The sequence below is a fragment of the Cyprinodon variegatus genome, unplaced genomic scaffold (assembly GCF_000732505.1).
Source record: "Cyprinodon variegatus isolate N-32 unplaced genomic scaffold, C_variegatus-1.0 Scaffold119, whole genome shotgun sequence".
NCBI classification, from domain to species: Eukaryota; Metazoa; Chordata; class Actinopteri; order Cyprinodontiformes; family Cyprinodontidae; genus Cyprinodon; species Cyprinodon variegatus.
In genome coordinates this window covers 1,396,157-1,411,841 of record NW_015150572.1, presented here as the reverse complement: position 1 = coordinate 1,411,841, position 15,685 = coordinate 1,396,157, and the positions used below count along the sequence as shown (strand labels likewise).

The following is a 15,685-nucleotide window of genomic DNA, read 5'->3' as shown; positions in this document are numbered from 1 at the left end:
TAACCTCTAGATTACTGATACTAAAGCAATTATTACATCTTTATCTCCTAGTTAACCTCTAGATTACTGATATTAAAGCAATTATTACATCTTAATCTCTCTGCCACTGTGTTTCCTGGTTCTGGTAGTTGTGGTACAGTCCATTAGCATGAAGTCACAGCTCCATCGTGTCTTCTCTTCCCTCATGTGTATCCACACCTGTCAGTCTGGCCTAGCTTAGCTTAGCTTGGCTGCCCCCCCCCTTTTTTTTTTTGAACAGGTCCTTCTTGTAAAATGAGGTCACGGTAGCCCAGCTGAATGCCTGACATAACTCCAGCCCTCCCAAGGAAGATCAGGGCTGCTGACCCTCACTACAGCTGACACGCACACCCGACCTCCTCGTTCACATCTGAACGGGCGTCAGGTTCTTGATAACGTCGCTTGCCCCCCTCCGGCTGTCTATCAAAGGGCTGATGCAACCCTCAGAGCTGCAGGAGGACGTCATTGCAGGAGTCGCAGGAAGTTAAAGGAGTTGTGTCTTCAGACTATAGACAATATAGTGCTCCAGTTACTACTTTGAAAAGACTTTAAGGACCTCTTTGATTGAAATAGAAATATATAGAAAAACATGTTATGATGGTAATTTCTATGTAATCTATAAAAACTGTATTATTTAATATTTAAAAAACTTGATCACAACTTTAGATCTATATTAGTGAACAAACACAAGCTTAGATAAATGATCTCAACCTGTTTTCAAATTATATCTTGTTAAATATACTCTACTGAGGCCAAGAGCAAGAACGTCATAAACATAACTGCTGAAACATATAAGGAGCCAGTCTTTTGTAGCTTTTTTTTTCATAAGAAATGTTTTTTTTTTCTTCATGGGTCACATCACAACTTGCATCTGGACCTTTTAGGTCGGATTACCTTCCTGCTGCAAACCGGAATCAAACTTTGGCTCCCCGTATCAAAGATGCAAATTAGAAAGAGAATAAAATAAATAATAATTTCCATGCTTATATATATCTATACATTTTCTAAACACTCATTCAATGGTAATGGTGTTAATTCTAACACTAGTTCACCATTCTACATTCAGTAACATGGTGGGCAGGGATAATACATAAACAAGCAGTAGACGGTTGCTCTATAGTTGACCAGTTCCTTCAGACACACAGCGCTGACTCAGCGTGTGTCTACCTGCATCCTCTGTGACTGATCTGATCAAAGCAGAGTCTTACCCCAGAAAAAAAATCAAGGTGATCTTTGCAATAAGTTTCAGTTCTTAGCTGTAAACAATCCTTTGACAAATAAATCCCCCTCTAAACATGTGCTAATGAGGAAGATTATTGCATAAACTAACTGCAAAACAAACAGTCCACTTCAAGTCTTTAAATTGATTTACAAATGTCCACCCTAGCTGTTTTCTCTAATTAACAACCTCAATCTGAGCCAGGGGATCAAATGAAGGAAATACGTTGGTGGAATGTTGGTCTGGTTTAAAACCGCTATGCAGCTGCATTAAGCACAGACCTGTCTGACACTTTTACATTAATAATGTATGGCTTCATGCTCAATAGATTTAGGAGCTGGCACATTTATATTCTCGGGCGGGTGGGAGGGTGGGGGGGAGAAGCAGAGCGGAGTGAAAATATGAAGGCTGCTATACAGTAAAGGCAGGAAAATAATGTTTTAGAAAGGGAAGAACTGGGACATCTGGGATAGAGACACAGATTCTGATGAATTATGGAAATGAACCAGAATATATTAGATTATAATTATTTTAAAATAAAATCTATCCATTTTATGGTCATAATCTGTGCAAAGAAGAGCTAGTAATTCTATTATTAGTCTCTACCATGATAGATCCAACTTTAAAAAGCTGATGCACATATTATATTATATAACGTATTGATTATAATTAACATTTTTATGACTCTGTACCAGAGTAAGAATAGTTTACCTTCATGAGTGACCCTTTGGTCTCCACTTGGGCTACAGTCAAACACCTGTTCAGAAGTCATGTCCAACCATCCATGCATTCTGCTCCCAAGGTCTGCTAACGTGCACTTAGAGTGTGCACATCAACGCCCCCATATAAAAAAAAGATGTATTAGGTTTATGTATGTGTGCACACACTGTTTCCAAGGGTTTCTTGACACCAGGAAGACATGCAAAACATGATAAAATCATCAAGGATGTTATCTAAACTTCTTTTGGCAGCTTTAAGCAAGCATTACTGATTATCTAACTGCAATATGGAGCATAGAATCACCTTCATTTTGATTTGGTATGTGTTGCTGTTCAGTCGTCTCTTTTAGATACTGATAATGCATTGAAAACTGAAAAAACAGGTTTTAAATGTTATGCAATGCACGTTAAAAGCACAAACTTACAAAGCTGTAGGTTAATCCATACACTATAATATACACAGTGTATTCACATGGATCTGGTTAATGCAGACCACTAATGAGAAATAACAGTTCTCCAGTTCATGTGTCCAATGCACAGGAAGGAACGACTCCTTCTAATAATATCAAAGCTGCAGCTCAACTTTTGAAGAAATCAAAAAATCACCTCACGTTTTTCTCTAATGTATTATAAAATTTATATTATTGCAGCTACACTTTAAAAACAAGCACATTTTGAAGATAAAATCTAAGGAAAAATGAATCCTTAATTCTCAGTGACCAGTACTGTTAATCCTTGCATGAAATCTGAATTTCTTATACTCTGTAAAGAGGCTGTAAAGCTGTAAAAAGAGTTTATTAAATTTATTCCATTTAATCTTAAAGACAATTAGAAATTATTAAATTTTTTATTTTGTAAATTTACATATGATCAAGGAACAAAACTGCAGACTTAGCAGCAAATAGCGACTCCATTAAAGTGCTAGATGTATTGTGTACTATTGTGTGTTAACAAAACTAATGGTGCCTAAAAAACAAACCAAAAACCCTTTAATCTGTTTATGCAAAATGATACAGGCAGAAAATAATCTGCTAATCTAATGAGCTTCATAAATCGACGAAAAACCTTAATAATTTCTTTACTCAGTATGCATACTAATGTTTTCCATGGTACATAATCTTATTTATTTATTTCACAGACTGTGGATTAACTTCTGAGAAAAGTATTCACGTCATTAAAATATCTGAATAATTCTTGGCATTAAACTTCTTCATGTTTGCAAAGAGCTGCATAACAACCGACCGTAAACATCATAATGAATTTGTCCAAAGTGACATCACTTCATGGTGTGAGAGCTCCCTTGTAAACAGCAAGTGCCCAGAGATCAGTCGGAGTTTTAACAGGCGATAAAGCGACAGGAGCATGATAGGAGAGGAGCTTCAGAGCACAACAGGTGCTCCCAGTATGCAGGAATGTGTCTGACCTCACTCTGCCTCGCTCTGGCTTTACATGCACACCTACACAAGCCTCTCCAGATACCAGGGACCATGAACTTGGGGACAATTAAAATGTTTGTGGAAAACATTCTCTTGAACTAATGTCATTATTTCCTTAAAAAAAAACAATAAAAGATTTTCATCCTAGAGAAACATTATTGCTTCTTCTTTTGGAACAGTTTCTACTTTCTGAGTATAAAGAAACGTGTCCAAAGGACGACCAAAACTATTCGGGTAAGGATGATAAAGATGAGAAAATACGATTTAAACTATGATTAATCAACACAATTTAGATTTTAAAAAGGGGGATTGCTTTTACCATTACCATTACCATCACATTACTAAACTATTGCTGATATTTACCTTGGGGCAAACATGAATAATCATCGGTTGAATATTTTCTTTTTGGATCAGATGGAGATCTAACTGCTCATCTGATACAATCAGAAAACATTTGAAGATTGTGACTTAAATCAGAAAATAATCAATCCATAGTTACATTGACCAAATCTTTCAGGATGTAACATGATGACAATCCCAGTTGTCTACTTTCTGAATCAAAATAGTGTTTAAAAAGAAGTCAGAGGAAGCACAGGGTTTTAATGAATCACGAACATATTCTTTAATGGTAAGAATATGTCTTTGGTTCATTCAAGCAGCGAGAGAGTGAGAGAGAGCAAGACTTCAGCCAGTGACAGGAGGGCTGAAAGGAGTAGAGCAAAGGTCCCAACTTTATCCTTTTCAAACTTCTGCATGTCAACGTCTAAGCTGGATATAATACTAGCAGACCTTTAGACTTAGATAATCCTAATGAGGAATGTTAAAGTCCTTAAGGGCCGGTATCCTGCATCCTTTAGGAATCTCTCTGATCCAACACACCTAAATTAAATAGTTTAATAACCTCCTCAGTTGATGTCAAGTTCTGCAGAGCTGTGCAAAAGATCCAATGATATGGTTCAGTTGTGTTAAAGCAGAGAGAAAGCTATAAGGTGCAGGACACCTGTTTTTGAAGATTGGATTCTAACATCCCTGATCTCGATCATAAACATGCACGCTGCAGTTTTAGTCATATGGATCATACTAATCAATATTTTAAGACGCTAAAACGGCTTAGATTGGAAACTCCATCATTCTGTATTTCTTTCAAATAAAAAACACCATAATTGCTTTAAAGAAATGAATTTGGGTGAGCTCGCTATCTGCAGGTCAAAAAAACGTTGGCAAACTGAGACAAGAAATAAAGAACAAAAAGTTTAAATCTCTGAAATCTCAAATTATTGCTATTCAGTAAGACAGGAGACTTTCATTTTCCCTCGTTTGTTTTGAATTGTTAGCCTAAAATGAAAGTATCCCCTTCCTCTCTCCAAGTTTTCTTCACGGCTAATTAATAGGCTTAAACCCAGAGTGCTCGCTGACAGGAGGACTATCATTGGCCTCTGGAGTAAGGCCCAGGTCTAAACCCTCTGATTTAGCGAATTGTTCAGAGGATAAAAAGCCTTGCTCTTTTATTCTAGTCAGCTATGTGTCGGGCTGTTATTGGGCTGTGTGTAAACCCTGTACATGATTCCAGGGAGATATACAGCAGATGCAATGATCTGAGCTGGAATCAGAACAAGTGTAAAAGGTGCTAACAGACCATGTTAGTCTACCAAGCTGCAAAATAAGTGCAAGGCTAATAATATTACACATATCTAAAGGGGAAACTCACAGCTCTGTCTTGGATAATAACTGCCACATAAAAGCATGCCTGCTATTATTCAGATTAGAATAATAGCAATAATGCCCATTGTCTATTTTATACTAATATTTTAGTAGTAAAGAAGTGATGAAGCTAAGCTTTACATGTGCTTAAGTAGAGGACTGACTTACCAAATAAATACTTGGTCCAGTTTGTAGCAGTACTGCTTTGACACAACCATCTGTCTTCACTGTCATATTAATTGCCCCAGCTTCATGGAAGGATGCATGGTGCAGCTATTAGGCTGGCTCACATTGTGTTCCCCCGCCACACGTTTCCAGGCTGCTGCACAGCTAGATGATGCCAGCCAACAAAATAACAATGCAGTCACGCTCAGAGCAGTGTGGCTGTGGGTGTATGCAGATGTTCACTTCTCTCAGGAACCAGAGGTGCAAGAACACATGCAGGCTGAGTGCAGCGTGAATTTATATGTTAGGGAAAAAAAGTGATGAAAAAGAAAATAAAAGATGCAATAGATTTACATTTTCCAGTGACATGTGAAAGATATAACAAGGGCAAGTAGGTTCCCTTCAAAGCCTTGTTAAACGAGAGATTATATAAAATGCATTGACACATTTTTGTTTGGTATTATCGATTTAATGATATTTAAACTTAATGATTAAAAAAAAAAAATCTAAATTTCAGGATCATGGTAGTGTGATCAGTGCTTTAAAGGTTTAAACAGCTGTTATTCTGTCCCTCATCTTCCAAAATCGGCTGTAACAAAAACACCCCAATAAAAAAACAAAAAAACATTTCATGTGAATCAAAACATGAAGGAATAAAGCTGTTTGTTAAAAGAAATGGTAAGTTGTGTTTATCAAGTCCAAGGATCTCAAAGTGCTTTACATTACATCCAATCATTGACTCATGCACAATGGTGGTAGCAAGCTAAGTTGCAGCCACAGCTGCTCTTGGGCACGCTGACAGAAGCAGGGCTGCCATACACAGGCGCCACTGGGCCCTCTGACCTCCATCAGTGTAATAACATGTTGCTGGTTGCATAATGTGGCGTATAAGCCTGAAGGGTGCAAGTGCGTCAGGTTAATTTTAATGTGTCATCAGTGTCTTGTAAACTCAAGTTTAATGTTCTGAAAGTTGATTCCCTGATGTGGTGAAAAAAATGAGTATCGGCTTGATATATACTATAGAATGTTTTGCCATTTCCGGACCCATTCTCCGATTGTGCGATAATTTTTTTGATCTGGCCGAGTTTCAGCCTCATCGTGCATCCTGCGTTGTGTAGTATACAGGGGGTAACGAGGAACGATTAGCCTCTCATTACCTTCTACCGATCAGGAATCGTAAAGTCAGGAGAAAATCAAACATCTTTGAAATTCAGTTGACTCCCGTAAGGTGTTTGTGTGCAAATCCTGCCGTTGAGGCAGAGTAACAAGCGTCTATGAGCCCATTTACCTGCACCTTACGCACTGCACGTTTGCAAACAAAGGAATTATTCTTCTACATCCGACCAGCGCCATCTCTTGGTTTTTAGACCTGTGAGCAGGTAGATGGCATCAGAGCGTCGTGCCGTACAATATAACAACATGCCTCTTAAGCAGTGAACTTTTAAACCCTGTGATTTCATCGTACATGTTCAGCTGTAGCGTACAGTACAACGATTGAAAATATCGTACAGTGCATGCCCGGCCTAATTCAGAAAATAGTTCCTGACTCTAGTGTTACATACTTCAAGCATTTGGCATGCTGAGGTGAGAGAATCGTTGACAACACAGAGTGAGCATCTGCACAATTTACCAACAGTACGGTTAATTTCACAGCAAAGTCACATATGTGCAGTAAGTTTAGTTATGATTTGCATGTAACGGAATTATTTTAACCCTAACCCTAGCATAGCGAAATATCAAAAAGTGGATACTACATACATTTACATTAATTTGATGATTCATGCACATATCAATGGCAGAGGGGCAGGAGTAGAGCATACAAACCATGTCCAAACGTTTTAGTCTATCCCTGGTTAAATATACAACCCGTGATACTTAGCTGCCTGAGTTCCTCTATCTGTCACCACACACCTTCTGTCTAGAATCCGTCAAATAAAGGCCAATAGAAAAATCTGTGGCAGACATCATTCAATCTGAACGGTTCAACACACCGCTGCACTGTGACACCTTTTTTAGATATTTTTAAACCATTTTTTTTATTTGTTTATGCATAAATGTCTGAGCTGTAACATTTATAGGAACTACCCTGGTCAATGTTACACCACCTTTATGGTGCAAAGCCAGCTAACTCAATTAAAGCTGGTTGGTTGTAATGGCGCCAAGCTTTCCTTGCTTGGTAAATTAAAATGCCATACCGCAAAGAGTTTACTTCCTCCTCAGCAGGCCGTCTCAGTCCTACCAGAAAGTAAAGACGACAAAAAGGGGACATGAATGGAAAAGCTCTGTGCTTCAGAAAGTCATAACTGAAAAGTTAGGCTGCTTTATTTCACATACAGTACATCCTTATGCCACCAAACCCAATATGAAGATAAGCACCAACTGATAGTAGAGATGTGGTCAGGTTGACATTTTTTAAAACTTGAAATTGCCTAATATACCAGAAGAAATTGGCATCTTGAAGGCACAGAATTTCTTAGCAAACTCTAAAAAAAGGAAAACAACATGAACAGCAGACAAGGGGGTTGTTAGGCTTATAACAAGAGTCATTTCTCTCAGCAAAGAAAAAGTGTTCAGCTTGATTCAGACTCAGAACCTCACACCTAACAACCTTATCTTCCATTATTCGCTCTAATGCTGCATTTAGCTTCTTTGTTACACGAGTCAATAGCTGAATTACCCAGGCAGCGTGATTGATGGCGGAGACTGAAGGTGAGCACCAAGGTTTGTTGCTGACGGCAGCAGCATTTTGGATCTTTTGTCATTTAATGATCCCCGAAATCCAGACGGATAAACCGACGTGGACGGTTGTAGTTAAGGACACAGCAAGTTTCCTGACTTTGGTCATTGGTGGGAGGCAGCTCTAAGGGGCAGCTAAATCAGAAACCTTGATAATAAAGACATGTGTGTGAAACCAATCTAAGGCTGTATAAAGCAACATGAAACTGAGACATTTTCCTTATTTCATTTAAGCCAAAAAATGGCTATAAATCGTAGCATTTTTCATCCTCGCTGAATGACTCCCTGCTGTGACCAAAGTGTTTAGACTCTAAATGATTGACGACTATTGTTAATAATGTAAGTTAATGCAATGCCAGACAATATAAAACATGACTAATTGTCTAAATGCTTTGTGGCTAATGCATATGATTCTATTTTATTAGTTCTGTTCCCATTATCCTATAAATATTTATTGCAAGGCTGCAATCATTTCTATTTCTATGTATAGGCCTAGAAAACTAATCATTGTTTTTTAAAGCAACACTCTTGATTACGATGCAAGAAAACTGAACTACTTAAGCGTACATATGACTCTAACATCCTTTAGATGTAAGATGATGTTCTGAGGATTTTTTAAAGCTTAATCTGGTTCTTTACATGCTTGTTTATTTCTTCAAAATAAAATCAAGTCTCAGATTTCTCTCTCCAGCGCCAAGAAAGACGACCGGTAGTTTAGACACAAAAAAAAAGATCTACAAATGCTCTAATCGAAGAAAGATGGCCGCTCTGTCTACTCATCAGTCATCACTCAGTGCTACTTTCACCATATGGATACTGTATCATGTGTATCATGTGTCGACTTTTGCCATTACAACACCTTGCAAGAACTTTCTGTTTTTATACTGCGGCCCAATCCTCATAAAAAACCCTGCAACAGAACCCACACACTCACACAAAATAAAAGCCAACGACACGCCTGTAAAAAATACTGCGAAGATGTCACACAGCCATATTTTCTCCTTAGCCTTTTCTACAGTCTCTCAGGGCTCCAGTGCTTGCACTAAAGCAGATTATAGAAGGCTCCCTACATGGACACAACTTCTGGAATAGCAACTGCTATTTGATCTGACTGCACGGACTCTTGACTCTCCACTTACTTGGACCCTCATACAGATGCTCTCTACATGCAGCTACAGAAAGGCTGGCAGTTTGCTTGCTGTTACGGCTACATTAGATGCATTTTACATCAAAGTCTGCATGAAATCATACATCTGTTGACGGTTAAGTGCTTAATATTAGATTCCTGTTGAAGAAAAAAATAATGCATTACTGTTAACCCCTGTAATCCTGTAGTTAACACTGTCTTGACTGTCTTTAGACTTCCTGGTATTGCCTGAGAGACAGATTCATGATTCCCAGATGTAAAACGTATATAGGAAGCAAATCTAAGAAATCAGTCCTGGAATGTCTGCACCATTACTGCAAATTAACCAATTAGGATGCTAATTGCTCTCTCCTTGATCATTTCTCTGTTAAATCAATATTTTAAACATGATATCCTTGCCCGCAATGACAGACAAGGTTATTTATAATAACTATAATTCGTCAACACATCAGCAAAGGAGATAAAATGGCCTCTGTTGTTTTCAGAATGAGATAAAAATCATTTACATTGCAAAAATTATGTAAAAATTGTGAAATGTCTTAAATTATGCATGTTTACCCTTAATTTGAGTAGATAAATGAGACAATCTGCCAGTGGAATGAATATTTATACACTTTAAATTAAATTTGCGATTGGAGACTTGGAAAGTAGTTGTTTTTAACTTATTTTAAATATAAATTGTCTTATTTCCTTAGTTTATGATTCCACTTACCTGATCAAAATACGCTTATGTTAAGAAAAATTGACTTGGATTTCAATTTTTTGCAGTGTAAGAAATAATTCATTATAGAGGTAAGAAGATTCATGCAAAATTGACCCCCTACTTTTGTTCATTGTAAATTCTTCAGGTGAAATACTTGTAGCCATCATTGCATTAAGTAGGAAAAGAGGGAAAATAGCAACACATTATGCTCTCCCAGGATAAAAAGAAGAGGATCGATATCTTTGATGTTGTTTGGTGCCGCATTGGATGATAGATCAATAACTCTGTAGGGCTTCTACGCAGCAGGGCGAGCTGTTTTGAGTGCAAAATGAGATTAAATGAGCACAGATTTAATTACACACCACAGAGGGGCATTACATCAGGCTGAGCGGATGCTCTGTGAGTATCACATTTCTGAATATAATGAAAAAAAACACGACAAGGTAACAATAATCACTCCCTTTCGACGGCTTTGATTCTTTTGTTTTCATCGCACTCAGCGAAAGCCAAATGTTAAATGACTTTTGAATGAGATTTATTTAAAGAGGGGAATAATATCTGAAGTTGACAAAACAATATTGAATAGGAAATATTAAATAGAGGGTTAATGTCTCTTTAAATCATAATAGCACACCTATAAGAGTCCAAATAATACTACTTATAAAACTATTCTAATTTGTTTTATTGCAATTATTTGGAGCATTTTTGAAATAGAAAGAAATCGTTACATGAGTTTTAATTTTTTTTTTGTAAAAATAAACTTAATCCTGTCAAACTTCATTATGTAACCAGTTATGACCATAATTGAAAATCTCCTGTATTTAATTTAAACTCAAACCAATTTGAATGTGTGCTTTAGCATTCACCCTTAGCATTCACTGTCTCAACAGGCAGGTCTGAGCCATTAAGACAGTTGATTACTCTGTAATGGATATTTTTAGGTTATTGCAAGCATAGGCTATACCAAGCAGCGAGACGTTCAGTTAGCAGGATAACAGCTGAACTCCTGAACAATGTGAAACAGAAGATGACTTCACTCGCTCTGATGAACTTATCGGGTGTGTTGAGATCTGGCTTTACTAATTGCATGTATTACACAAACCATGACAAATTAAAAGGATGGCAGATTAAGACAAAGAGACTGTCTGCATTGAGCATTTCAGTGAGAGTTTGCCTTTAGAGAGATATTGATTATGCTTCAAGACATCACTTTTGTTGCAAATGTGCTCCAGCAGCAGCTCGGTATCAGTGAGAGTCAGACATCAATAAGCTTTGGGGGTTCTTCATCTCTTCTATACCTTGTTTGCTTCTGCTTAAATTGGGTTCCTTTTTTATTTCTTTAATTCCAGGACTTCGGCTGCTTTGGATGAACAAGATTGCTCAGAGGAGACACACTCAGATCTCATCCTTGCATCCTTTCATCACCTCCAATCTTTTACCACATGCAATTTCTCGCGCAATTTTTCACAACTCCTATTACGCTGAACTCTTTGTCCAAAACAAGTCACGGATAAATGCACTGTGCAATCTAAAAGAGACGCTTCAGGGTAAAAATAAACCAACTGGCATGAATTGGGAGGCACGGACATTACCAAGCGTGCGTCATTTTCTGATGCTTGGTATCGGATTCGACATCACTGTGTGTTGACAAACACTTTACTACCTCATCAAATACTGGTCAGCTTTCTTTTCTTTCCACTGAATTCAAGGATTGAAGGGACAACAGGTGCTGGAAGGCTTTCCTTTCATATTCATTACACTGCAAAATGATGCACTTGCTATATATACGGGCTGATATCAGCTCCTTAAGCTGGATTTGACATGCCGAGAAGTGCCGTGGAGTACCATGACTTGTTCCCCTGGGGGGTCACAAGGGGAACACCTAAAGCTTCGCAATAGAGATTTAACACTCAGAGCCAATTATAAGACAATACATGAGGAGATATTTCAATAACTGTAGAGTATGTCAGTGTTCAACATGATAAAGGGAGAAGTTAAAGGTGAAGGTAAGAAGGAAGGAGGGGTAGGAGAGAGGGAGCTAGGTGCCAAGCAAGTTAAAAAAGTATTTTTAGGATGATGTTTATTTGGAGGTTGGTGAAACCAACCCCAGGTCTATATACCACCATCTGTTGAGGTCTCTCAGCCTGTCACTGTGCTCTGTAGGCGGGGGGCATTTTAAACAGATAGAAGCTTTTACAGATTCACTACAGTTAAAAAAAAAACAAAAAACATGTAACACTTAAAATTTGCATCAAGAAATAAGATTGTTGCACCAGCAGCTCTTTATGGCAACAACACAACTAAATCAAACTACTCTTGTATGAATATATGTCCTTTAATATTCTAATCTGAGAACCCATGAGGTCTAACTACTGTTTCAAATGTGAAATATTAAAACATCAGCTTATGTGACTTAAAACTTAATAAAAATATAAATTTCCACTTAGAAATTTTGAACTTTATTTTACAACTCATCTTAATGTTTTGTAATGACGCAAAAATTGTGATTATAAAAATATTAGTCTCTATTTCTTTGGAAAAATATGCAAAAGAAAATACAGCCCCAACTTAAATGAATTGCTTCAACTGCTAACAAGCAATAGAGCTAATTTTGCTCAACTTATTGTTTTAATCTTAGCAGCTTATAAACAAAAAAAATGTTTGTTGAATCAATTTGATTTAATGATTTCTTATCAATTAAAGCCATTCATTTAAGTTGGAGCTGCATTCTCTTTTTAGAGATTAGTACTGAGAGTATTTGAAAGATTGTGCAGAGTTAAATGAGGCGCAATATTTGGTCATTATGATCTTTAAAATGGATCTAATAAAATCACATGAATACATGAAAACAAAAAGATAAAGGCATTCCATATTAACTTTTCTTATTTACCAGGATAATGTCTGATTTTAAAGAGGAATCTCAAGTTACATTCAAATAATACTTTATTTATCTCAAAGGATAAATAAGAACAATCCACCATTAAGATACATTAGATCATGTTTTTTAGCCATGCAAAATTTAGAGTCCATAATCTTCAAATGTATCACCATCTGAAGATTTGTATCTAGAACCACTTATATTGGTACAATTTCAAAATATAGTTTAGCTTTTCTACAGAGACATCAAATGCTTTAGTTTTATCGTTGCTTGTGACATAAATTGGATGGAAAGACAGAAATTTTAGAGAAATTTTACCCTAAAAATGGCCTTGCTTTAAAGAACCTCTTAAAGAAGTGCACATTTCTTTGGACACTGGACATGCCAACTAAATTCAACAAGATGTCAGGTGAGTTTGAAACAAAACTGAAACTAAGTCTGTGCTGCAAAATGTTTTATTTGTTTGAAAGCCCTGTTCTGTTGATTAGATAAACCTTAATGGTATTTCCTGAACCATGAGTAATGATTCACCGGGAGGCTATTTTCAGCTCGGACTCCAGGAACTGATGGGTGGATCAAGGATCTGGTCCCTCCTACAGGAATGGAACCATCAAACATGGAGACCAGGTAGCAACCAGCAAACTCAACATCAAGCACACACACGGGAAGTTAGGAGGAAATAAAAAAAAAGTTAAAGTCAACTTTAATTTTAGGCCTACAGCATAAAACAGGCATATGATGAATAGGGGATCCAAACTCATCATACACACCTGTAAAAAGAAATAGTTGCCATGGTAACTGGTGGTCAGCCAGTTAAATAATGGCTAGCCATCCAATATTCAATTAATTTAAATATATGTCATTGAATTTTATTTTTCATATATTTTATGCCACTTCTTTTTTTGATTAGAAATGCTGATCATTTATCTTGGTAAAATGCTTAAATTAGGTCCCATTCACAAAATATCATATTTTTTTGGTCTACATCTCAAACCGTTTTCTTTTTTGTATTTTGGTCAGTGTAAAACGTTGACATGTCACTCTTAAAGTCTCTAAAAGAAACAAAAACGTGAAATGAGAGGGTGGGTATTAAATTTAGACAGTCTGTAAGGCACTCCGGGGTAACTGAAAGACAACACTGAGAAAGTTCCACGGCCTAAAATATCTGCCCACTGAAGTGCCAGGTGCTGGAAGACCACAAGGCGCAGCTGAATCATGTCACATTGTACTGTTAAAAAAAATAAAAAGGCAATACTGTAACTTATTTTTTTAAGCAAACTGCATTAAAATTCAAAAACATGCAAAGAGACACCACTCAGTTAGGTGTAAATAAGTGCAAGGCGCAAATCTGTGCGTATTTACGCACAGCAGCACAGGCCCCATCCCGCTGCAAAGGGAGGGGAGGGGGACACACATCCAACCCTACCTTCCTCTGCTGCTTCTCCCAGGCAGGATCCAGCAGCAGGTCCCTGTCCCAGTCGTCCTCCTGGGTCATATACGTTTCTTCATGTTGGATCGTATAGGAGCTGTTATATGTCATTTGGCTTTCGATAGCTGTCATCGTTCCGCCTCTGTTAGGACTTCACAAGTCCCCCTCAGATTATATTATCAAAAAATAGGATCAGCACAAGAGACCACGACGAGGGGAGAGGCAGTTAGGGACTGCGGAGACCAGACTCCTCTGGTGAGAGGTGGCTGTGCGAAGGTGGTGCTCCCACTAACAGAAGACCCTGCTGACCGGTGCTCCTTTCCTGGTCAAAAGTGGCACACGTGACGGCACCCCAATAAGTATGGGACCTTACATCTTGGGTGTCAGGTTCTGGACCTAAAAGGGCCTGAAAGGCGGGGTGATCCCCTGCAGACGGAGATAACTGGATTGTGAGTGGTGTGGCTGTGTGTCAATCACACCTCCTCTCAACACGGGGGAGTTTATGGCCCTTGTAATGCACCTGTCGCTGTTAATGATCCCCAATGGTAAACCCAGGCCTCTTTAGCTTCATGCAGCTTTTCAGAGGAAACATTACAAAAAAAGAGTCCCAAGAAAAATCTGGAATTTGAAATTTAAAAAAAAAAAAATAAAGATATTTTCACTAAAATGTTCCTCAATTTATGAAATACATATGGATATATATTTATATAAATCTATTTATATGTAGATAGATAGATAGATAGATAGATAGATAGATAGATAGATAGATAGATAATATCTATGTCCAAAGTCGGTCTTCGTGGGTCACTGTCCTGCCTGCATGGTAGGCCCCCTTCGCAATTATGGTATAGGACGGAAGGTCCCCTTCGCAATTATGGTATAGGACGCAATTATGATATAGGACGGTAGGTCCCCTTTGCAATTATGGTATAGGACGCAATTATGGTATAGGACGGTAGGTCCCCTTTGCAATTATGGTATAGGACGCAATTATGGTATAGGACGGTAGGTCCCCTTCGGAATTATGGACTAAGTATGGGATGTCTTATTGCATATGCAATGGTGTGAAAAATTCCTCTTAAAACCCACCTGATGTTTAGATGGCTGACTGGACCTTATTTGTACCCCAACACATGGCAGATTTCAACACGATGGTGAGCCGTTTAAACACGACACCAATAGCAAAGCAGACAGTGGTACTTTTAATTACTGTTAATAACTGTATATAGTTCATTGGACTGTTGGTAAAAAAATACACTCATATAAGGTGTTTCAATCAACAATAAAGATCTTAAAAGAACGATGTATTTGAGTATTTTATTTTTTACACTACGACTAGGAATTTTTTCCCTGTGTTTATTTTCTCAATCCATCTGCTGATAAGAAACACAAGAGATGCTGCCACCAACCTGGAGGAGGATGTGGTAGAGCCTAAGTGAAGTGTTAGATTTCCCCCACATGTTTAGTCCATCATTTAATTAGGTCTCCCATAGGAAAAAAAACATCTCCTACCTGAGCTGTTAATCTCTGCAGC

The 15,685-nt window shown here is 37.7% G+C and overlaps 1 protein-coding gene across 1 annotated transcript in view; it reads right to left on the bottom strand.

Annotated features, from left to right (window-relative positions):
• Positions 1 to 14,477, bottom strand: part of actn3 (actinin, alpha 3) — a 39,267-nt gene extending 24,790 nt beyond the window's left edge. Inside the window, exon 1 of the mRNA XM_015375490.1 lies at positions 14,149 to 14,477. Coding sequence (XP_015230976.1) covers positions 14,149 to 14,283 — 135 coding nt within the window. The 5' untranslated portion in view covers positions 14,284 to 14,477. The remainder of the gene's footprint in view (positions 1 to 14,148) is intronic.
• Between the last annotated feature and the right edge of the window lie 1,208 nt (positions 14,478 to 15,685).